This window comes from Pungitius pungitius, chromosome 10 (genome assembly GCF_949316345.1).
Source record: "Pungitius pungitius chromosome 10, fPunPun2.1, whole genome shotgun sequence".
Taxonomy (NCBI): domain Eukaryota; kingdom Metazoa; phylum Chordata; class Actinopteri; order Perciformes; family Gasterosteidae; genus Pungitius; species Pungitius pungitius.
Window position 1 is genome coordinate 2430457 of NC_084909.1, and position 21092 is coordinate 2451548.

Consider the following 21092-nt stretch of genomic DNA (forward strand, 5'->3'; position numbering starts at 1 on the left):
CCTTCAGTGATCTCAGTGTAAGTCTTATTTGAATTTGATTTCCACTTGATTTAATTCCAATTTGTTGGCAAAAAAAACTTGATCTTCTGCCTGCTTTTTCTCTTGGACAAATGTCCCATGAATATACTCTACTCATGTTTACTGTGGAGGCAGTATATAAATATATATATATATACACATTCGGAAAATGTAACCGTGGTTTGGCGCATTGCTTTCCCTAAAAGGCGAAATGGGCGGACCCGGATGTGACGTCGTGGGGTCAAAGGTACATTTTTTTTCGTCAGCTCTTTTCCCCGCGTAGAAGTTGCGCGAGCTAACTGGTTCCAGGCGGTCATCGGTTCGCGGGCTGCTCAACGCCTCCACGTCCGAGGCGAGGTATTAAAACGGGCTTTTTTTGCGGGCGGAGGGGGGGGAAAGGAATTCAACGGCCACTCGCGAGCCTGGTTTTGGCTCCTCGGGGTGTCCGACGGGGAACTGCGGGTTAGCCGCCGGTAGCATTCGGCGTTCGGGCAGCCGGAGGCCACGCACGTCAGTGCCCTCGCGACGCTCCCTTGTCTTGGTTCGAGCGCCCCTTCGACGCACCTGGATTCGGCGGAGGGCGAATCGCAGATCCGCCGAAGTCTCCCCGAGGTGAGTGACGTCTTCTGCTCGCGCTGTCCTGATCATGACGTCATCTGCGCGAGAGAATATCATCAAATACTTGTTTACAAATATACAACAATGTGAAGCCTTGTGTGCACGCTGTGAATTTTACAATAACTAGTCAAGAAAAGACCAAATGTACCGTAGAGGAGGCTAAAGAGAACTCACCTGTGGTTCTACGTGACATCACTGCATGATGCACACCTGTGGCTACAGGAGGAATAGTGACAGTGACCACAGGTCGGCCATGTTGGCCCTTCGCATCCATCATGATGATCGCAGGCATTGCCTTTTGGGTGGAGGCCTGAAGGGGAGCAGGACGTACAGCTTACTAACCCCAGCCCTGACTCCTGCGTGTCCTCCAGTGATATTGATGGCGACGGCGGAGCCTCCGAGCAGCAGCAGCAGCTTCCTTCCTCTGCTGGAGTCTCTGGAGGATGTCACCACCGGACCGGCCGAGCAGACGGACGCCTACCTCACCATCGCCAAGTAGGTCCCCGGCTCCTCTGCACCTGTGAGAGGCTGCGTTGCCTCATTTCGCCTCACCAGCCCACGATTACCATGTCTCCATTTTTATATATTTTTTTTTGCCCCTCTCCAGTCTGCTCAGCGGAGATGAATACCGACAGTTCCTTACGGCAGTGGAGAGGCACTTCCCCCGTTTGGGTACAGCCATCCTGGTGAGTCCTTTTTGGACATCCGTGCATACGTCCACGTTTTCAATGAAAACTATTTATTTAATTATCTCTGCTGTCTTGTTGCGTCCAGGCTCACATAAGCAGCCCGACCGCGGAGCTGAGCCAAGCGGCCCTGCAGGCTCTGGGGTTTTGTGTGTACCACCGTCGCGTTGTCTCAGCAGTGCCCGGTATGCTCATTCACACCTTTCAAACATCCCAACGTACTCTGCGTGTGACTGCAGAGGGTGACGCTCTTTTTTTTGGTCATTTTCGCAGAATCCTTTGTGGCAGAGATCCTGTCGGCGCTTTGCTCCCTGGTGGCGAAGTCAACGGATAAGAACACGTGCACCAGGGCCTTGTGGGTCATCTCCAAGCAGAGCTTCCCTGCAGATGTGGTCGGCCAAAAGGTGAACACCAGCCCAGGCTCAAATCCTGTGAACTAGGCCTCTGAGGACCAGGGGATGGGGTGGAGGGTGCTGCCATGTTTATCCACAATGCTCCACTTCTCAGGCGCCGTCCATACTGGGAACGCTGGAGAGCGTGTGGAGCAGAGGGGACATCCATTCCGTGGTGATGGAGCACGAGGCCTTAAACGTCATCATCAGGTAAAGGGACGTGGCGTCTCGGGGTGGAGGTGTTTCTATTTGCAGACGAGTAGAACCATTCACTGTGATATTAAGAGCTGGTTCTTTTTTTTTTTTTCTTAAAGAATGCTGGAGCAAGTCCCGGTCCAGATGGGCGAGGGAGCGCTGAGGTGGGCGAAGCTCGTCCTCCCGCTGGTGGTGCACTCCGCCGCCAAGGTGCGTCTGCGGGCGGCGGCGGCCCTGGAGACGGGGATGCCCGTCCTCATGGAGAAGCAGATGGAGGTGGCCGCCATCATCGAGCCAATGATGTCCACAGTGAGCTCCCTCATGTGTTCTATTCACGTTTATTTAACGCACAAGTACGGCCTGACCTCCTCGTGTTGAACACCTGCCGAGAGGAAAAAATAATTTAGATTAAACTCTTTTTTTTTTTTTTTTCATCAGAAACTGGTCCCAGAGCTGCGAAAGCTGTTTCTGGCCAAGAATGAAGCAAACGTCCTGAAGCTGTGGCCGTTATTCGTCAAACTGTTCGGGAAGGTAAAGTGTGATTTTTTTTTTTTTTATATTGAGGCAAACCTTTTGGTCTTCGATGGTCTTCAAGGCGCCCCCCCGAGGCCCCGCGCTGCTTTAAAGTTCAGAGTTCTAATAACTGAAGCGTCTTTTTAACGCTCGTTCCCGACTCAGCTGCTGCACAGAGGAGGTCCTTTCATCAACAGCCTGCTGAACCTGGAGGAACTCGGCTTCCGCAGCTCCTCGCCCGCCGTCAAGAAGATCGCCTTCATTGCCTGGAAGAGCCTCATAGACAACTTCGCCCTGGATCCGGGTGAGCCCCCCCCCCCCCCCCTCCCTTCTGACCCTCCGGGTGGGGCTGAACTCTAACTTGTGGCTTGTCGCTCCCGAAGACATCCTGTGCAGCGCCAAACGCGTGAAGCTGCTGATGCAGCCCCTCACGTCCATCAACGTGCGGACGGAGGTCCTGCTGCTCACCAAGGTGGAGGTCTGGTGGTACCTGGTGGTCCAACTCGGGCCCAACCTGGCACCCAACTTTGAGCAGGTGGGGCGCACTATTTTATTCATGTAGAGGAGTTAATTCTGTTTATCCCAAAGGAGGCTCCTTGTACCTGTTGTTGTAAAGCCCTCTGATGCATATCTGTGGCCAAACATTAACGCTGTAAGACTCTTGTCTTTATGTCTCTCTATTTTTAAACCTTTTATCCTCCGGATGAACAGCTCGTCATGTTTGACTTGTCACCCTGCAGGTGTCTGTGCCACTGCTGCAGTGCACCATCGGCTCCGACCCCCCTTTGGCCTCTGGCGCCTCGTCTAGAGCAGCCGGTCAGAACGGCTCCGGCACACCCGGCACGCCGAAGACCGGTGCGACACACACACACACACACACACCGTACCTGCTCACACTTGTGCGCCTTCAGAGACTGCGGTTTGTGTTTTTTATTCAATTAACCCCCCCTCCCCCAACGTCAGGCTTCAACAGTTCGGTCAATACGTCTCGGATGAGCCTCAACTCCAGCGTACAGATGGCCACCACCTTCCCCTCCATCCAGCTGCTGGGCCTGGAGATGTTGCTCCACTACTTCCTGGGACCGGAGGTCATCGCCACGGCAGCCAAGAAGAAGCTCAGCCTGAGTCTGGGTGAGCCTCTCACTGCCCCCCCCCCCCCCAAGAAGACTCAGCGCCTTAAATGGTGCCAAAGGCTCGATGTGCTGCAGCTTATCAACGAGAGAAGTCAAAGACCTCCAACATTTTTCATTAAGCTCCACTGTGTGTCCCCCGCAGAGCCTTTGAGCCACTCGCTCTTCTCCGGCGCTCCCTCGTTCACCAAACACGCCGCCGGGCTCACGGCCAACATCCGCGATGGATTCACCAACGTCGGCAAAGACGCTCCAGGTAAGGTTTTTAAAGTCTGAATATGTTGGACCTCTTCACGTCACTATGTGCGACCAACTGATCTGTGCACGTCAATCCGTCTCTTCTCGTCCTTCAGAAGCTCTTCTGGGCGTTTTGTGGACCAGCCTCGTCCGCTTCGTCAACCTGACGATAGAATCTGGTGAGTGGCGGTTTGTTGACGGGGAACCGAAGGGACGGGGTTTCCCCCCCCCCCGTGGTTGTGGCTGCTGCTCGGCAGTGCGGGGACCTGTACAGCTGTGGTTCCCGCCTCGTAGCTCCACATAGAGCACTCTGGATTGGGTCCGGGCTCCGTCGTTGGGGGGGGACGAGGGACCAATGAGACCCCGGCCTCGTCCCGCGCCCCGCCCACTCGCACTGTCGCATCAGTTTAAGTCAGAGCGGTCCGACCCTCGTGGTGCGGACCGACCATGAAGAGAGAAAGAACTGAGGGGTCCGTCCCCGATGATGCCTTTAAAATAAAAATAAAAAATAGGAAAGTTTGTTTGCATTAGTTGTTGTGCTCGTTGATGATGTATCTCCCCCCCCCCCCCCCGACAGGCAGTAAGAAGGACCGCCACGGGGGCGACGTGCTGACGCTGATGCTTCAGGCTCTGCAGAGCATCGTCGTCTCAGAAGCTCTGCCTGCAGACAAAGTGCTGGTAAGACCCCGTTTCAGTCCATTCAGTTTCTAAGGGACTTTTATTTGAATTTGGTTCTCCCGTTAGTTTCTCTTTGACGTTATAAACGTTCTGCTGGGTCTTCTCCCTCAGATCCTGTTTGAAGCCACAGTGAAAGGGATTCCCCACAGAGTCCTCGGCTCCGCCGCCTATCAAGTGGGCAAGATGGACGTGCTGAATGTGAGCGCTGACCCTCGCGTTCGGCGTTTAAGAAACCGATTATTGGTTGCTAACGTTCGCGTTTTGCTCCTCAGGGGACGCCGGCTCTCTTTCTTATTGTTCTGCTGTACAACAGCAGCTCGCTCTGCGCCTACATGGAGGACGAGAGGTGCGTCTGACGGACATTATTCATTCATCCATGTTGGTTTGATCCGTGCTCACTTCTTTTTTTTTTTTAATTTCAACTTGACTAAATGGCACCTGGTTCTAAACACATCGGTTTGTAATCGGCAACGTTTTGATGAATAATGTGTAGTTGCCCTTCATTATTACTTTGATACAAAACCTTTTGCTGGACCTCTCTCCCCGCCGCAGGTTCTTCCAGTGCCTTCAGGTCCTGGTGGGCTGCGGCCTGTCGGGCCCCACCTCCCCGCTGGCGTTTGGGGAGGCGGTGCTTGGCGCCATCCGCCGCGGCGCCGCCTGCGTGCAGAACAAGGAGCACCTGTGGAGGACGTGGAGCGCCATTGTCACTCCGCTCACCGACACCATCACGCAGGTGGGACGGAGGGAGGGAGGGAGGCGATGGATATCGGCATTATTTTAAACTTTTAGTTTGATTTTTAGATGTTTAGAACTTGTTTTTAAAAGATGCCTAAATGGAGATTTTAACTCCTCTTTCAGTCTAATGAAGTGAACCAAGGCGACGCTTTGGAGCACAACTTCAGCGCCGTGAACGCCGCCCTGATGTTCCCCATCACGCACCTCCTACACGGCTCGCCGCTCCCGCAGGTCTCTCCTCAGTCCTCCTGCTCGTCTCGCTTTACCGATCCAGAGGTGCCGTTTTTTTTTTGTTTTGTTTTTTAACAGCTGGTTTTGCTTCAGGCGGCCCAGAAGTCGATGCTGTCCTCGTGGTCCAAGCTGTACCGAGTGTTCGCCCGCTGCTCGGCGCTGGTGGTCACGGCCGAGGAGAACGTCTGCTGCGAGGAGCTCTGTGCCAAGATGGCGGCCGCGGTGGATGGCGACGCCTTAGTGGTGAGTGGATGAGGGGAGAGGCCCGTAAAGCAGCCATGACCACATCTGGAATGCAAAGGGCTCGTTCTACTTGAGAAGGGAATATTATTGAAGCTGCATAGAGAAACTTTAGGTCTAAATATTTCATCTGTGAACTAATTCATCCTCACATTTATGATCACGTATGATTTTGATCAGGAAAACTGTTACTTGTTTGAACAAATGAACAAAATAATTTTTTTCACTGCTGCACTTGAATCTGCATCAAAAACCGGCGTGCTTTACATCATCGATGGCGCGTGCGTCCCCAGGTTCCCTCCACGCTGAATGCCGTTACCAGTATCCTGCAGGTCATGGTGGAGTGTGTGGACTTCTCGCCGTTCACCCCCCAGTTTCAGCAGAAGCTGAAGTGTAAGCACCGGAGCTCGCGGCGTTTCGGTCTCCGATCTCTCGGACTGATTTGAGGGTTGATCCTTGATTCGCTCTTCGTGCCCCGCAGCTCCTCACACGCCCGTGAACTGGACGAGGAAGCGGAACAAGGTCCTGGGGAACCTGTCCACCTTCCAGTCCCTGCTGGTGCAGTGCCTGGAGGTCTACCTGGGGGGCGCCGAGGCGTCCTCCGAGGCCACGGGGCTGGCCCTGGTCGCCGTCATGTCGGCCCTCTTCACCAACCTGGCGCTCGCCAACACCGTGAGGGGAGCGCTCGCCTCGCTCGTTCGGCCCCTCGCCGTCTTCTACAAGCAGGCCGCCGGCGAGCCGCCCAAGTTCTCCTCGCAGCTCCTGGGAAAGGTGGGTCTCTCTTTGGTGTCCCCCCCCCCCCCCCCCCCCCGCCTCCCCGCGAGCACTTTTAAGGGTTAACGGGCGGCTTTGCCTCCCGTTCAGCTGGAGAAGCTCCTGTGCGACGTCCTCGGCTGCCTGCAGAGCCGCTCGGCTCTGGCCTACGACGACGAGCTGCTGGCGCTGCTCTCCCCGCTGCTCTGCGCCTGCTTCCCTCACAGGAACAAGCAGCTGCGCTCCGCGGCCGCGCACTTCTGGAACGCCACCTTCGCCAACGCCGCGTGCCTCACTTACCCCGACGAGATCAGGTAAAAAGGAAACGAGGTGCACGACGTTGATGTAAAACTAGAGAAGTTTGTCCTTTAAAAAAAAAATTAAAAAAAAAAAATGTCCCCGGGTGTGTTTGCTCAGGCCCGTGTTGAGCCACGTGAAGCAGAAGACCCCGATCATCCTCCCCGGCTTCGAGGCGGTCGGCGTTCCCGACGAGCTCAGCGGGCCGTACTCTGTGAGTTGCTGTCTGCCGTTGCGACTCATCGATACCCCCCCCCCCCCCCCCCCCCCTTATTGTTGTTAATGCCGCCCCTGTCCGGTTCGCGTCTTCAGAGCGAGAGCTCCCAGCTGGAGGCGAACCTCAGCGGGATGCCGGTGTCGTCCTCGGCGGCGAGGGACGCGCTGCTGAAGAAGGCGGAGCCGAAGGCCTGCGGCGCCGCGGCGGCCTCGAAGTCCGTTTCTGTAAGTTCAGACCGGAGTTCGGTTGCCGGGTTTAAAAGTACGAAAAGGCTCCGTTTTTAAACTGCTCGCCATCCCACCTCCCGCAGACCAAGCTGGACTTTGGCTCCCCTAAGCCTCCCCCCAGAGGAGCTTTGGAGGACGAGGCCTCCATCGACTTTGTGTTCATTCCTCCAGAGGCGAAGGAGCGCGTTCTGACGGAGCACCAGAAGGAGGTGAAAAGGACTAAAAGGTGTGTTTGGTGTTTGTTTTTTACCCAATGCATTTAAAGTGTCTGTGCTGTCGGGCTGATGTCGTCTTGGCAACACGCAGGGTGGACATCCCCGTCATGTACAACAACCTGGATGCCTCCCTGGACACCACGGTTTTCACCCAGTACACCCAGAGTCAGGAGGAGTCTCTGTAAGTCCTGAACCAAGGTAAACCCCTGTCATACATGATGTATAGCATTTGTGTAATCAAACGTGTTCCCACAGAGACAAACCGGCACCGGGACACGCTGACGAGGAAACCAAAGAGGCTCCTGGCGAGGTAATGGAACCAGACAATAAAACTCCTTGTAGATGTTGTTGGTTCGATCCTGCACCGAATGATTTCTGTAGCAGTGTTCCACAACCCTCTTCACCTCATGAGGCCCGTAGTGTTGTTTACATATTCAGTCTTTAAAGTGTGTGTTTTGTCCTTTTGCAGGCGGATTTGCTGACGCAGGTTCCTCAGGAGGAGGAAGACTCAAAGGAGACTCAAGACTTTGCCGATCCAGCAGCAGCAGAGAAGACTGCAGCAGACCAGCAGCAGCAGGAGGAGGAGGAGGAGGAGGAGGTGGAGGAGGTGATCCCCGAGTCGGCGGATGTTTCCATGGAGAACGCCAAGAGTGGTGATGCAGCAGACCTGGACCTCCAGTCTCCAGGAGGCAGGAGTCCGAACATCTCTGGCTCTTCCGATTTGGTCTCGGGGACGCCCCAGAAACCCAACAGCCGGCGCCAGTCCTTCATCACGCTGGAGAAGTACGCAGAGGGAAAACCTGCCAGCCCCAGCAGCGCGTCCACCTTCACGGGTACCCTCAGAAAACCCCCCAGCAGCCGAGAACGCTCCAGCAGGAAGTCGTCCTCTCAGGCTTCCCAGGCGTCCCCTGGTCCCAGCTCTCAGGACTCCGCGTCCTCCCAGACAGACGACTTGAACCCGCAGTGTCCCGTGAGCGACGCCCTCGATTCCCCCGTGAGGCCCAAAGACTGCAGGACCAAAGGTGAGCCGGTGAGGCTGACCGAGAGGCTGCCCAGCGACCCGACCGACGAGGAGAACGTCATCCCGGACACCCAGGCTCAGACGGCTTCCTCACAGGAGATGAAACCCTCAAGCCAGGAGGAGGAGGAGGAGGAATCCGACGCCACTCTGGACGACTCTCAGTCGTCTCAAGGCGAGCCGAGGAGGTCCGGCCGCTGCAGAGTCCGACCTCTGCTGCCAGGAGAGGACCCCGAGGACCGGGAGGAGAAATACAAGCCTTTGAAGAGGCGGCGCTCTGGAGACGGCCCCAAAAGCGATCCAGCGACGTCGAGCTCGCCGCAAAGCAGGCGAAGCACGAGGAGCGGGCAGAACCCCGAGGGGGACGGCGGCCGGGGCAGACTGAGAACCAGGTCTCAGACGGACAAGCGCGAGTCGGGCCCCACCGGCTCACAGGGAAGATCCTCCAAGAGGGTCAAGCTGTACAGCGCTTCACAGGACTTCCTTGGACCTGATCCCAAGGACAGCCAGTCGCAGGGAAGGCAAAGGCCGCGGAGTAAAGCGACGGAGGAGACCGCGGCGGAAGGCGGCGAGATGAAGGCCGCGGGTTCGCTCGGCGAGGAACGGGCCGCTCAGACTGCCAAGTGTACGCCAGAGGACGGGCTAGAAGACGAATCCCAGGAGTTGGCGGCTGGTCGACTTACTGAAAAAGACGGTGATGAACGGAAATGTTCTCAAACGACCACTTGTCTCGAACCGCAAGACGTTGAGATGGAGGAACCGACTGAGGAAGGAAAGCAGGCCGATCCTCACACTGTCACCGCTTCCTCCACACAGGGGGGCCAAGAGTCTGAGCTTTTAGAGAAGACCAGCCGGGGTGAGAGGGCTTCTCCCGCTGACCAAGAGCCCGAAGGAGGCGCAAACGTGGCCAAAAGGTTGAAAAAGGAGTCCGAGGTCAAAACGAGTGACGACACGGATGACGGCCTGAGCCAAGACGGCTCTCCGGTGATCACGCCCTCCTCTGAGGGCCGGGCTGTGCGTCGCTCCAGAAGAAGCAAGGTCTCCTCTGAGGAACCAGCAGATGGAGGTGAAAGCAAGGATTTGTCGGGAAGGCCTCGTCCTCAGCCGGAGGCCGGCATCGCAGGAAGGACGAGGAGGAGCAAGGTACAGGAGGAGCCCTCAAGGCCCAGGCGTAGCGACAGATACCTGCGGGGGAGGTCCTCCCCAGCGTCTCCCGCAAGCAGTAAAGAGTCCTCAGAGTCAGAGTCCTCCGAGGTCAAAGAACATCTCCTCGAGCCCAAAAGGAGGGGAAGGACACCCCGAGCGTCTCTTCCAAGTCCTCTCACTACTGACTCTAAGGAGGTCGCGAGGAACAAAGGGACGCTGGACCAGGAGAATGTCCCCGAGTTAGAGGAGTCACAGGCGACGCAAGACTGGCAGGAGTCTGGGGGTCTGAGTCACCACGAGGAGGAGGGCAACGAGGAGTCACGGGCGGAGCAGGAGAAGGGCAACAACGAGGAGTCACGGGCGGAGCAGGAGAAGGGCAACAACGAGGAGTCACGGGCGGAGCAGGAGGTTAACGAGGAGTCACGGGCGAAGGAGGAGGGCAACAACGAGGAGTCACGGGCGGAGCAGGAGGTTAACGAGGAGTCACGGGCGAAGGAGGAGGGCAACAACGAGGAGTCACGGGCGGGGGAGGAGGTTAACGAGGAGTCACGGGCGAAGGAGGAGGGCAACAACGAGGAGTCACGGGCGAAGGAGGAGGGCAACAACGAGGAGTCACGGGCGGAGCAGGAGGGCAACAACGAGGAGTCACGGGCGGAGCAGGAGGGCAACAACGAGGAGTCACGGGCGGAGCAGGGGGTCAACGAGGAGTCACGGCCGGAGCGGGAGGTTAACGAGGAGTCACGGGCGAAGGAGGAGGTTAACGAGGAGTCACGGGCGGAGGAGGAGGTTAACGAGGAGTCACGGGCGGAGGAGGAGGTTAACGAGGAGTCACGGGCGGAGGAGGAGGTGGTTAACGATGACACAAAGCGGAGCGATTGGCCCGGGGTGTCGTCTCCCACGGAGCAGAAGGCGAGCAGCTCTCCATCTGCTGCGGTGCTGGAACCGGTCGGGATCTCTTCGGATCCGACCCGGGACTCCTCTGTGTCTTCTGTTGAGGAGGCGCCTCCCAAAGAGACAATGGAGGCGCTGCGGGTGTCTGGGTCTTCGGAGGAGAAAGACGAAGAGGTCACAGGGACGACGACGTCTGAGCCAGAGGAGACGCTGGGTGAGAACCTGTCGCCTGGTTTGACCGTTTGAATCTAACAAAACTTATTTTAATTTGACTGTGTTTGCTGTAAAAAGCGCTTTTGACCTTTTAACATTATTAACTTCCTTTTTCCTAGTTGGTGAACGTCCCCCTTTTCCTCCCACAGGCCCAGACGGCCCTGGCGAGCCCGCCCCTGGGGGGTGGCTGGCGTCGACGATGGAGGCCCTGGCCGTGGCCCCCCTGGAGCTCGGTCACTGCGCCCCGCAGCTGGAGCAGCACCACGGCCGGTTGGCCTGCGTTGCGGAGACCCGACCCGACGGTTCAGAGTGGACCCCCCGCGAGGCCCCCGTGGTCCCGCTGGAGGACGCGGCCGAGGACCGCCGCGTCGAGGGTCCGCTGTTCTCTGAGGAGGCGGCGGCGGAGTCGGCCCCAGATGACGGAGGTGACGCGACCCTCCAGGAGAGGGAGTCCTGCGGCGAGGGGACGAGCTCGGCCTCCCCGGCGAAGCAGAGGGAGCTGGAGGCTCTGATGGCGGCGGATGTTTCCGGGAGCCCGAGCAGCGGCAGGACCCGAGGGACGTGGTCTCCTTCAGCCTCCCCGTCCACCAGCATTCTGAAGAAGGCCCCGAAGAGACTGCAGGAGGAGGAGGAAGAGGAGGAGGAGGAGGAGGAGGAGGCTGCCTCCCCTCTGGTCAAAGTAAGTGACGAAGCACCCGTCCGATCTTGGGAACCAGTTTTTTTTTTTATTATTTTTTTTTATGCCGCTGTTAAAAGTCTCCGTCTTCTCCTCCGCAGTCCAGACGCGTGTCCTTTGCGAATCCGATCCAACATCAGGAATTGGCCGACGACATCGACCGCCGCAGCCCGGCCGTCAGGACCAGCTCCCCCCGGACCTCCAGGGGCAGCGGCATCCCCAAGGTACGGGGCCCCCGGCACCGGGTTCTCGGTCCGACCGAGTGTTGGGCTCGGCTCTTAAGGCGACACTGTTCTGCTCCTCCCCTTTCTAGTACGTCACCACGCCCACCAAAGGCCTCCTCAGCACGAGTCCCAGCAGAGCGCTGCACAGCCCGGGGTACAAGAGCTCCAAGAAGTGCCTGGTATGCGCTCAGCGTCCGCTTCCATCACCTGAAAGTCATTCCAGAAGCACAAAGTGCTTTTTAAATTTTAATAAAAATAAAAATCAGTAGTTTTTAGATTTATTTATTGCACGAATTTGTGTCTTTTCCTTAATGGGTTTAATTTTGTGTGTCCAACAAGTAAACATTCTACTTGCTACACATCAACATGCACCAAACCAAACCACTTTCTCACCCCAGATTTCCAAAATGAGCCAAGAGCCGCGGCCCGTCTCCAGAGACAGCGTCTATCCGTCCCTGGTGGGCTGCTCTGCGCCCGTGGAGGCCGTGCTGCCTCAGATCTCCTCCAACATGTGGTCAGTGCAGGGAAACGGTTTGTCAATCACTCGTTGGGGGGTGCGGCGGCGGCGAGTTAACGGCGTTGGTCCTCCTCAGGTCTCGGGGTTTCGGGCAGCTCGTTCGAGCCCGAAACATCAAAACGGTCGGCGACCTCAGCGCCCTGACCCCCGGCGAGATCAAGACGCTGCCCATCCGCTCCCCGAAGATCTCCAACGTCAAGAAGGCTCTCAGAAGTTATGAGATGCAGGTACGGCCAGCGGGTCCCAGGGCTGCGGACGCCACGTATCCAGGCGACGGTCTCACGTTTGATGGCGTCCCATCTGTCTTCCAGCGCAAAGGACGAGCCGGTGAGGAGTTGAAGAGCTTTGAGGAGAGGGAGACGACCTCTGAGCTGGAGGAGACCGGCGCTCCTCAAAACCAAGATGAGACCTCAGAGACGCTGGGTGAGTGTAACTAATGACTTTGTTACATTGGTTTGATTCTCTTGACCTTTTTACTTCAGTGTCGACGTCGTGTCGTAACCACGTCTCCTCTGTGACGGCGTTGGCTGTGAAAAGCTCCTTTGACCCCCCCCCCCCCCCCCCCCCTGCACTTCATGTTCCCCTTTACAGCAGAGGAGCTGCTGGAGGAACGGCTTCCTTCCGCGACTCCGGCGCCCGACGCGGCGCCCGGGGAACGCGGCCCTGCAGGTTGGCTGGCGTCGGCGATGGGGGCCCTCGGGGACGTCGGGCCCCTGGAGCTCGCTCACTGCTCCCCTCAGCAGCTCGTGGAGCTGCACGGCCGGCTGGGAGGCGCCATGGGGCAGGTGGTCGTGGAGCTGCAGAGGCGCCTCAGCCAGAAGGAGGCGGGACCCCAGAGAGGCTCCGCCTCTGAAGCCTCAGACACTCTAATGCTAGAAGACTCGTAGAAAGAGGAGGAGCCTGCTCAGCCCGTCTGCGTTTTATTCATTTGTGTTTTTTTAGTTTTTCAATAAAAGACCACCTACATTTTTTCTGCGCTTCTCGAGTGTCTTTCGTGACGGATTAAAGAAGGAAATAATAGATTTGTATGTGATGCAATCTCTACTACGGTTTTTAATGGATGTCTGTTACAATGTATCAGTCTTTGAAATTTTGTTTTTCACAATATAGAATCGGCTCCGATGTTTAGATGATTACTAGAACAATGACTATGCTAATTGTTGTAACGGATTCCTTCAGTGTAACTAAAGGGGGGAGGGGTGGGGTCCTTTAGATGTAGAAATGTCCAGTAGTGTGACAATGTGAGCTTACAGTTCAGGGAAGTTGAGTGGAAGTTGTTATTTTCTGGTATTGGTTACATAACTGCACCTGTGGGTAGACGTCTGAGCTCCATCAGGCTGCGAGGGCCTTTGGATCGGAGCCCAGAGCCAATGAGGGCAGTGGTGATAACGTGACGGGAGGTTCTTCCTCTCCTCTCGTTGGCTCCCATGTCTCTAATTATCGGATTATTCCGACGCAGCGCTGCCCGAGGCTGCGTTGCAGATCCACACTTTATTGCGACGAGTCGGGAGTCGGCGTGCAAGCTTAGCAGATCCTCCAGAGAGAGCAACGTCTCCACTGCAGGAGGTAAGAGCGCACACACACACACACACAGGCACACACACACAGGCAGGCTTTTTAATGTGTACCCACAGTGATTCTTTCAAACGTTTCGTCATTTGTATTTTAAAACATTTCTTAGCAATCAATTGGTTCTTGAACCTCACAATTTCGTGAGATTTCTCTGCTTGAATTTCTTTCATTTTGCTGCACTCGGAGGGTTTCTCGTTCATCACAGTCTGAATCCACCTGCTCTCTCCCCACGAGGGGGTCCCGCCTGGCAAGAAATCAATGAGTCTGATTTAAGGTATTGAAGGGGGCGGAGCCTCCGATCATCAGATCTTTGGACAAAATGTAGTACTTCGAAAGAGGGAAGCTGAGTAAACACAAAAACTAAATTCTCCTTTTTTCCTCATGATGAGAAGTTCAGGTTTGATTTTGAAATCCCGTCGCTGCTGCAGGAGAAGAGATGCTGACTCAGCTGGTTTTGGGATGGACTGCCTTGCTCAGCGGCCTGCAGCAACCGGCTGTTGACTCGAGTGAGTACAAAACATGAGCCAGAGGCAACTAGACCAGACCCCCGGGCACAGGCCTATTGTGTGTGTGTGTGTGTGTGTGTGTGTGTGTGTGTGTGTGTGTAGGATTTCTATCCAGCAGACGCAGGTGGTCCTTCCCTAAATGCGAAGTCTTCTTCCTTCCTCCACCTCCTCCGCCTGTGTTTCCTACAGTCAGACGGAAAGCAGAGCTAATGGTGATGACACACACACACACTCTGCATTCACATTGAGTTGAAGCCTGTTTGTAGAATCAATCAATAGCGCACAGTGTGTTTTTTACTACGTTTCTGCAGCCAGGTTCTAAATCCTGCTGCTTTAAATCCGTCTCCCCAGGTCGACGTGACAGAACACGTCACAGGAGCCAAGGGGGAAGAGGTATGTCACATGACGTATTACATCATTGTGTGTGTGTGATGTCATGTAGCTCCTTCAATGTTATTAGAACCATGCAGCAAACATTAACATTAAACTGTTATGTTTAAAGGGCTCCAAAGGACCCAGAGGAGCCAAGGTGCAGTGTAACACACACACACACACACACTTCATCTTCCTGCATGTGTGACCACCCAACAAAACGAAAAGTTCTTGTGTGTGTTTTAGGGTAAGCCCGGTGTCACCGGTCCGGAGGCAGAACCTGGAACACAAGGACCCATGGGAGAGCCGGGTCAAAAGGTCACAGAAATTCTATCAAACCGCCACTGAAACGACAACATGGGGGACAAGAAATGAGTTGTTGATGGGGACGTTTGTTGATGCATCCATTAAGGAAACAAACCAATACACAAAACAAATGTAAAGCTACAAACAGAGTTTCTGGTTCTGAGTGATAGGATCCTCTGATGTAAATGTGGTTTGACTCTCTGTGCTGTCGTCCACAGGGGGACAAGGGGGGCCGAGGCTGGAGGGGCCTTTCTGGAGACGTAGGACCTCCCGGGATGGTAAAGGTACGCTGTGGCTTTGTGACTTAACTGTTTTAGTTTTTTTAGCTGTTCTCTTTGTAACGTTGTGGTTTGATGGCGTGTCTTCACAGGGCAGCAGGGGACACAAAGGATCCCGAGTGAGTGACAGCTCGGCCCGCCCCGTCTTTTCTTCTCCATAGAGCATCGCTCGTGGGTAACGGCTTTTTTCTGTCTCCGTCCATCAGGGGGATCAAGGCGTGAGAGGACGCAGAGGACCCGCAGGAGAGAAGGTGAGAGGAGGGAAAAGAACTGTGTATATTTCAAAAGCTGGTGAGGTGATGGATACGAATGAGCTGAACCGGCTTGGACCGGTCGGTCCGTGTGTCCCTGCAGGGCGAGCGGGGCGGGGACGCGGCGCCAGGAGACGAGGTAGACGACCGGGCCCGACGCCGCCGGGTCCCAATAAGTGAAAAGCCGGCGTGAAAGTAAAGCCGGGGATGGCGTGCCGTTCCAGGGCGATCCGGGCCGCTGGGGGGATGCAGGGCGGAGGGGCGAACAAGGACCAGGAGGAGAGCCTGGAGGCAGGGGAACCCCGGTCCGTAAAAACTGTTCTGCAAAATAAAGAATTCACAGCAAGTTGCCCCCCTCCCAGTGAAAACCAATGGCTGTGTGCAGGGGTTGAAGGGATCCGGTGGACCTGCAGGAAGGCCGGGGCACCCCGGTCCCGCGGGCCTGTCGGGTCTGACTGGAGAGCCTGGACTACCTGGACAAGGTGCGTCTCTTGACTCTAGGAAACATCTCAGCATGTGGGACCCAAGCACAGGCCACACATGTATATTTATATGTACGTATATGTGCAGCACTGAGACCCAACCTGAAGATCTGCCGGGCTTTTAAAAAAATTAAGAAGAGGAAATCAGAATAATATTTAATAGTATTTCTATTAAATATTAAAATTGTGTGTTGTAGCCTTCGTCCAACCGGGCCTGCAGGGACACGCGGGACGCCGAGGTCCTTCAGCCCAATGCAACTGCCCACTGGTCAGAGCCCCAAAGCGAGTCCACACGGTCAGTGACACACACACACACATAAAAATGTCATGAGAAAAAAAAAAGTCTAAATATTAGCTCAATCTTTTTGGGAAAAAAATGGCAAATTAAAGGAATAATACGTATACGTAATAAAAAAATATCAGGTCAAGTAATGTTAAACAGTCAAAATGTTATATGTTCAGTCAATTATTTCCCATTCGTAAAATAACATGCATGATTATTGTGGCTCCTCCTCCTCAATGTGTGAGTCCGCCTCCAGATCTTCATCGCCGACGGGGAGCGGCCGATGAGGAGGCTGCGGGTGGAGAACGTGATGGTGCTGCGGACCGACAGGGGGGCGCTCTACATCTACACCGACTCCCAGTGGATCAGCGTGCTGGTAAGAAGCCCACCCCCCCCCTCACCCCCCACCCCCAACAGAGGAAGACCGACACGGTGACCTCATTCCCTCTCTGTCTTCTGTGTGGACCAGGAGGGACCCGGACAATGACCCCCGACCCCCCCCCCCCCCCCCCCCCCGAAGCAAGACCCTCCACCCGGACGATGCCAGTCAGACCAGGGTGCTGCTGTGCCACTCGTGTTGAATTAGCATTTATTGCCATCGTATATTTCAGTGAGTCTCTCCTCTGTAAGATTTTAACCATCATGTTATTCATCTACAATGCTTTTTCCATCCACCGTATCTCTCCGTATTTGCTGCTGTGGAAACCAAACTCCCGCCGAAAGGTGAATACAAATCACGACGCGCGACACGTGTCAAACAAACTCACCTGGTGGCATTGTTTTAATGAGACGATGGCATAGTATAACTAGCGCGCTACGTTACCATGACGACGCTGCAGGTTGGGGTGGAGTTAGCAGCTGTAACCTGTATGTGAGCAGTGCTGGTCTGGCTATTTAAAAAAAACAAATAAAATCTGACAACCCGCTGTGAGGAAAAACCTTCTGGATGTGGCTGGACTCATGTCATTTATTTTAAATGCAACAGCAGGTTTGACGGCCTGTGTGCTCTGAAATACGCCGTGATGGAGACTTAGTGATCCTTTTCCTGCAGGGCAGGGGACACAGGAAGTACAACCCCCCCAATCAATCAAGTAATTAAAACAATTAACATACTTTTTGATTAAGGGCTAGCTCCCTTTTCGGGTCGAACTCGCACCATCGGGGGTCACGGTATCCCCCGGTTACCGAGCATCATTCGTTCGTCTTCAGGCACTTCCCCCCCCCCCCCCCTCTTCTTCTCTCGTCACTTTAGATGCTTTATGTGGACACACACACACACACACACACACACACGATCTACTTCATACGTCACAGTCGGTTATCAAAGAATGACGTCACTGCTAAATCCACAGATTTATTATGAATTAACAGAGTCTGTTTAGTAAGATTTGCTATTGAAAGGTTTCCAAACTGATTTTCGACGAGGCTGAGCTCAGACTTGAGGGGCGTCTCTGGGACGGCGGGGGCTCCGGCTCACGCCTCTGTGCTCCAAACGAATAAAGACGGGAAAATCTGACGAAATGATCCAAATATGATCTGAGAGCAACACGTATGTTCTCTTTTGACACACTTCTTAAAAACTTAAAATAATTATATCTTTCCAGTATTAAATAATCTTATGTAAAAACACACACAAAAAGTTTGAAATAAATGGCAACGCCCCCTCTCTATACACTTCCCTCCCGTTGCCATGGCACCATGCAGTACCAGTTATTGTGCAGCTCATCCTCTCCGTTGTCCTTCAAGTCTTCTCTGTTTTCAACGCAAAGCTGCACAGACATTGTGAAAAAAAGCTTGATAGGTGATTTTTGTATGCTTGCGTACAGATATATATACACCCACACGTGTGTGTGTGTGTGTGTGTGTTTCTACTCATGTCATTGGGTTAAACATGTATGGTATGCAGTGGTAGTAATAATGAGGGTAATAGGAACAATCATAATCTCAGATTACGAGCAGGAAAGACGCTTTGCTACTGGTTCGGGATGAGGACAGACGGACAGGTCAAGACAGACATCGATTACTTCATCTCTGCACCGGACCTAAATAGTCGGTTTTCGGGTTCGTTTTTGGCTCCGCCCATCGCTCCCGCTCCCTACCAGTCACCGGTCAGTTTGGTGCTTTGGTCTCGTTTGGGGGGGGCGGGGGGCGGGCCTCGCCGCAGCGTTGCATAGCCTGAGATGTTGGCGTGTTTGTTGGAGTGGGAGTTCGAGTGGTGGCGAGACAGAGTTTGGGAGTGTCCCCGGACGCCGTGCTGCTGCTGCAGGAGCTCGGGGGGGGGCGGGGGGAGGAGCGCCATGTCGTCCATGGTGCCCGCCGGCTCCATCTTGGAGGAGGCGATGAGGTGGGACGACGTGATGGAGCCATGGCGGGACACCGACTTCCTCTTGAGGGTGCGGTTGAGGTCTTCCAGGAAGTGGGGCTTCAGCGTCAGGGAGCTCGGCCCCGGGGACTTGGGGGAGGTGGGGGGGATCGGAGAGGAGGAGGAGGGGGGGGGTGGGGTCTGGGACAGAGGCGGCGTGGACGTCGGATGGTCGTACTGCGTCGTGTTGCTTATGCGCCGGTTCAGCCCCGGGGGGAGGACCGCCCCCTTCTTGAGCGAGCTCTGTTTCCACGACGACGATGACAGGGAGGAAGGCGCCGACGGCTGAGGCGGATGCATCTGAGGCTGCGGGTTCACCACGGCGACCTTGGGGGGGTGGTGGAACTCTGACGGGTGGGGCGGGGGAGGGAACAGCTCAAAGTCACTGGGTGGAGGCGGGAAGTAGTCGGGCGACGAGTCGAGGTTGGGGGGCTGGGCGGGGGGAGGCGGGGGGAACTCGGAGGGCTGGTGGGGGGGGCCCGCCTGCAGCCCCTGCAGCGCCAGCGGGAGGTTGGCCAGGTTCAGCTTCCCCGGCTTGGGGAGCGGGGCGGGGAGCGCCGAGGCGTCCTTGGAGGGCGAGCCGGTCGCCGACGACGAGCCCGACGAGCCCCCCCCCACCGCCGCCGCCGCCGCCACCTGGGGGCTCTGGCCAAATTTGCTGAGCAGGCTCTCCACCTTCTTGGGCCGCTCCTCCTGGGCGTCGCCCGGCAGGCCGCACCGGATGGACGAGGCCCTCTGCGGGGCCGGCGGCGGCCCCCCCCGCCTGCCGGGCGCCGCCGCGGCCGGAGGGAACTCCGCCATGGCGCTGTCACAAGGAGGCGGGGGGAACTCGGGGGACGGCGGAGCCGCGGCGCCCCCCCCCGGCTGCCACTTGGGCTTGGCCTTGACCGCCGGCGGGGACTGAGGAGCGGTGAACTTCGACCCTTCCATGGAGTTGGAGGCGGGCAGAGAGGAAGGGGCGGAGTTCCCGGGGAACTGATTGACGATCTGCTTGACCAAGGAGGAGGTGGCGGCCGCTATGGAGACGGAGGAGGAGACGGAGGGGGAGATGGAGAGGTTCTTGGAGGAGAGGCTGTGCTGCTTGGGCAGGGTGGGGGGGGGCTGATTGGGGGAATGTCCCGTGGAGAAACTCTGCTGCTTCTTAACCGTCCCGTGGCCCCCGAAGGGCTGCGAGGGGGAGAGGGGGGAGAGCGCCATCGGGAGGGAAGAAGGACCCGAGGGCTTGCGAGCGGTTTGAGGGGGGAAACCACCGGTGAAGGTTTTGGGAGGCGCGGGAGGGGGCGCGTTGGGGGACAGAGGCCGGAGCACCTGCAGGGTGGCGGGGGGCGAGAGCTCGGCCGGGGGCGGGGGAGGAGAAACGTCCTCGCACGTCTCCGGGGTGAAGTCGTACTGCATGTTGGGAAACTTCTGCGACAGGAAGTGCTGCAGACCGCTGTTGGAGAAGTGGTCGCGGGGGTCGTGGCTGGGCTCCGGGGGGGGAGGCGGAGGGAGCCCGTTGAACTCCGGGCTCTCCGGCGGAGGGGGCGGGAGGTAGGCGTGCTCCTGCGCCGCCGCCTCCTCCTCCAGCGGGGGGGGCGGGAGAGCGGAGGGGCTGGGCGGCCCGAACTTCAGCGCCGCCGCGGCCGAGCCGGGGGCCGCCGTCACGGGGGGAGGGGGCGGCGGGGGAGACGGAGGCGGGGAGGTGCTGTAAGCGGCCGGGAGGGTGTTGTAGTTGGATTTGGCGGACTGGGTGGGGGGGGCGGGACCGGCGGGACCGGCCGGCCCCGTCCTGGCCTGGTTCTGGCTCTGCAGGCGGGCCAGCGTGCTGTACTTGATGTAGGAGGGAGTGGCGCCCGGCTGGTGGGACACGTTGGCCATGGGCGGAGGCGGCAGCGGCGGAGAGGGCGGAGACGGGGAGGAGTCGTCGGAGGGGAGGAGGCCGTCGGTGTAGCTGGTCCGGGAGCTCGGGGGCTGGGGGGAGAGGATCTGGACGGGGATGGGCCTACTGATGGGGTCCATCCTCATCATCTGGAGAAGATACATGAAATCAGGTCACAGAGCAAAACAATCCCAACAAGATGCAGGAGGTCACACAACAAGCCACACAGCACCCTGACAGTGTCCCTCGAGGGTCACCGTGACGACGGGCGTTACGGTCACTGCAGCCTCGTGACTCGTGCACTACAGAGCGCCACCACGAAGCTCGGCCCGAACTCCTTCTATGTGTTTGATGCTCCTCTGTGGCTTTGGGGTTAAACGCGTTAAAACGGGACTTTCTGTCACAGCGAGCGGGTTAGAACCAATCAACAGTTGAGCTGCAGCAATTTAAAAACAGGAATATACATTAAATCAGCTCGGTAACCCTTTAGATTTCCATTATCTACGTGGGCTAATATCTTTTTAATCAACTTTTATTGATTTAAGTCAATTCAAACGAAGTAAAGAAAATCTGAATCTGAAAATCTTGCAAGATCAAAATACCCACTTCCCCCAAGAAGAAAAAACGACATTTAAATGTGTCCAAGCGTAGCCTCACACTTGGAGCCTCACAGCATCAGCTGACGCTACACCCCCCCCCCCCCCTCCTCCTCCCCCCCCCCCCATGTCTTAAAAGGCTGCAGCCACAACCGTCAA

At 56.4% G+C, this 21092-nt stretch overlaps 3 protein-coding genes across 12 annotated transcripts in view; 2 read left to right on the forward strand and 1 right to left on the reverse strand.

Moving 5' to 3' along the window:
* The first annotated feature begins 208 nt into the window (after window positions 1-208).
* On the forward strand, window positions 209-13038 carry rif1 (replication timing regulatory factor 1). Of its 2 annotated transcripts, none has more exons than XM_037488643.2 (36): window positions 209-630; window positions 1008-1131; window positions 1244-1322; window positions 1411-1507; window positions 1596-1726; window positions 1830-1924; window positions 2029-2218; window positions 2348-2440; window positions 2588-2726; window positions 2806-2957; window positions 3163-3277; window positions 3386-3553; window positions 3698-3808; window positions 3906-3968; window positions 4367-4467; window positions 4579-4665; window positions 4740-4813; window positions 5020-5200; window positions 5326-5433; window positions 5527-5676; window positions 5967-6066; window positions 6155-6444; window positions 6538-6740; window positions 6844-6937; window positions 7036-7164; window positions 7251-7393; window positions 7474-7563; window positions 7638-7692; window positions 7852-10651; window positions 10770-11329; window positions 11428-11550; window positions 11640-11729; window positions 11949-12064; window positions 12144-12294; window positions 12379-12490; window positions 12659-13038. In XM_037488643.2, the coding sequence occupies exons 2-36, from the start codon at window positions 1016-1018 to the stop codon at window positions 12952-12954; spliced, it is 7602 nt and encodes a 2533-aa protein (XP_037344540.2). In that variant the 5' UTR covers window positions 209-630; window positions 1008-1015; the 3' UTR covers window positions 12955-13038. The 2 variants fall into 2 exon arrangements, with proteins under 2 accessions (XP_037344540.2, XP_037344541.2); XM_037488644.2 differs by having other exon boundaries at window positions 210-630; window positions 10800-11329.
* A 260-nt stretch (window positions 13039-13298) lies between these two features.
* On the forward strand, window positions 13299-16619 carry LOC119228614 (collagen alpha-2(IX) chain-like). 5 transcript variants are annotated; one of them, XM_037488400.2, is made up of 16 exons: window positions 13299-13633; window positions 13826-13913; window positions 14032-14145; window positions 14248-14357; window positions 14497-14538; window positions 14648-14674; window positions 14764-14835; window positions 15042-15107; window positions 15194-15220; window positions 15308-15352; window positions 15456-15491; window positions 15577-15657; window positions 15738-15834; window positions 16032-16129; window positions 16374-16493; window positions 16587-16619. In XM_037488400.2, exons 3-16 carry the CDS (start codon window positions 14076-14078, stop codon window positions 16602-16604), a joined length of 909 nt encoding a protein of 302 aa, XP_037344297.2. In that variant the 5' UTR covers window positions 13299-13633; window positions 13826-13913; window positions 14032-14075; the 3' UTR covers window positions 16605-16619. The 5 variants fall into 5 exon arrangements, with proteins under 5 accessions (XP_037344297.2, XP_062420948.1, XP_062420951.1 ...); XM_062564964.1 differs by having other exon boundaries at window positions 13826-14145; XM_062564967.1 differs by having other exon boundaries at window positions 14764-14955; window positions 15042-15220.
* An 838-nt stretch (window positions 16620-17457) lies between these two features.
* Window positions 17458-21092, reverse strand: part of LOC119228615 (ras-associated and pleckstrin homology domains-containing protein 1-like) — a 32322-nt gene continuing 28687 nt past the window's right edge. For all 5 annotated transcript variants that reach the window (XM_037488405.2, XM_037488403.2, XM_037488404.2 and 2 more), the window contains one exon: window positions 17458-20486. In XM_037488405.2, the coding sequence (XP_037344302.2) occupies window positions 18213-20486 (2274 nt within the window). In that variant the 3' untranslated portion in view covers window positions 17458-18212. The remainder of the gene's footprint in view (window positions 20487-21092) is intronic.

Excerpts from the sequence above, each read along its gene's own strand:
- LOC119228614 (XM_062564964.1), top strand. The coding sequence starts at position 14,076 with ATGCTGACTCAGCTGGTTTTGGGATGGACTGCCTTGCTCAGCGGCCTG. Across the intron at positions 14,675-14,763 it reads AAGGACCCAGAGGAGCCAAG|GGTAAGCCCGGTGTCACCGG; the intron begins GTGCAGTGTAAC and ends TGTGTGTTTTAG. Across the intron at positions 15,221-15,307 it reads GGGGACACAAAGGATCCCGA|GGGGATCAAGGCGTGAGAGG; the intron begins GTGAGTGACAGC and ends TCCGTCCATCAG.
- rif1 (XM_037488643.2), top strand. The coding sequence starts at position 1,016 with ATGGCGACGGCGGAGCCTCCGAGCAGCAGCAGCAGCTTCCTTCCTCTG. Across the intron at positions 6,938-7,035 it reads AGCTCAGCGGGCCGTACTCT|AGCGAGAGCTCCCAGCTGGA; the intron begins GTGAGTTGCTGT and ends TCGCGTCTTCAG. Across the intron at positions 11,330-11,427 it reads CTGCCTCCCCTCTGGTCAAA|TCCAGACGCGTGTCCTTTGC; the intron begins GTAAGTGACGAA and ends TCTCCTCCGCAG.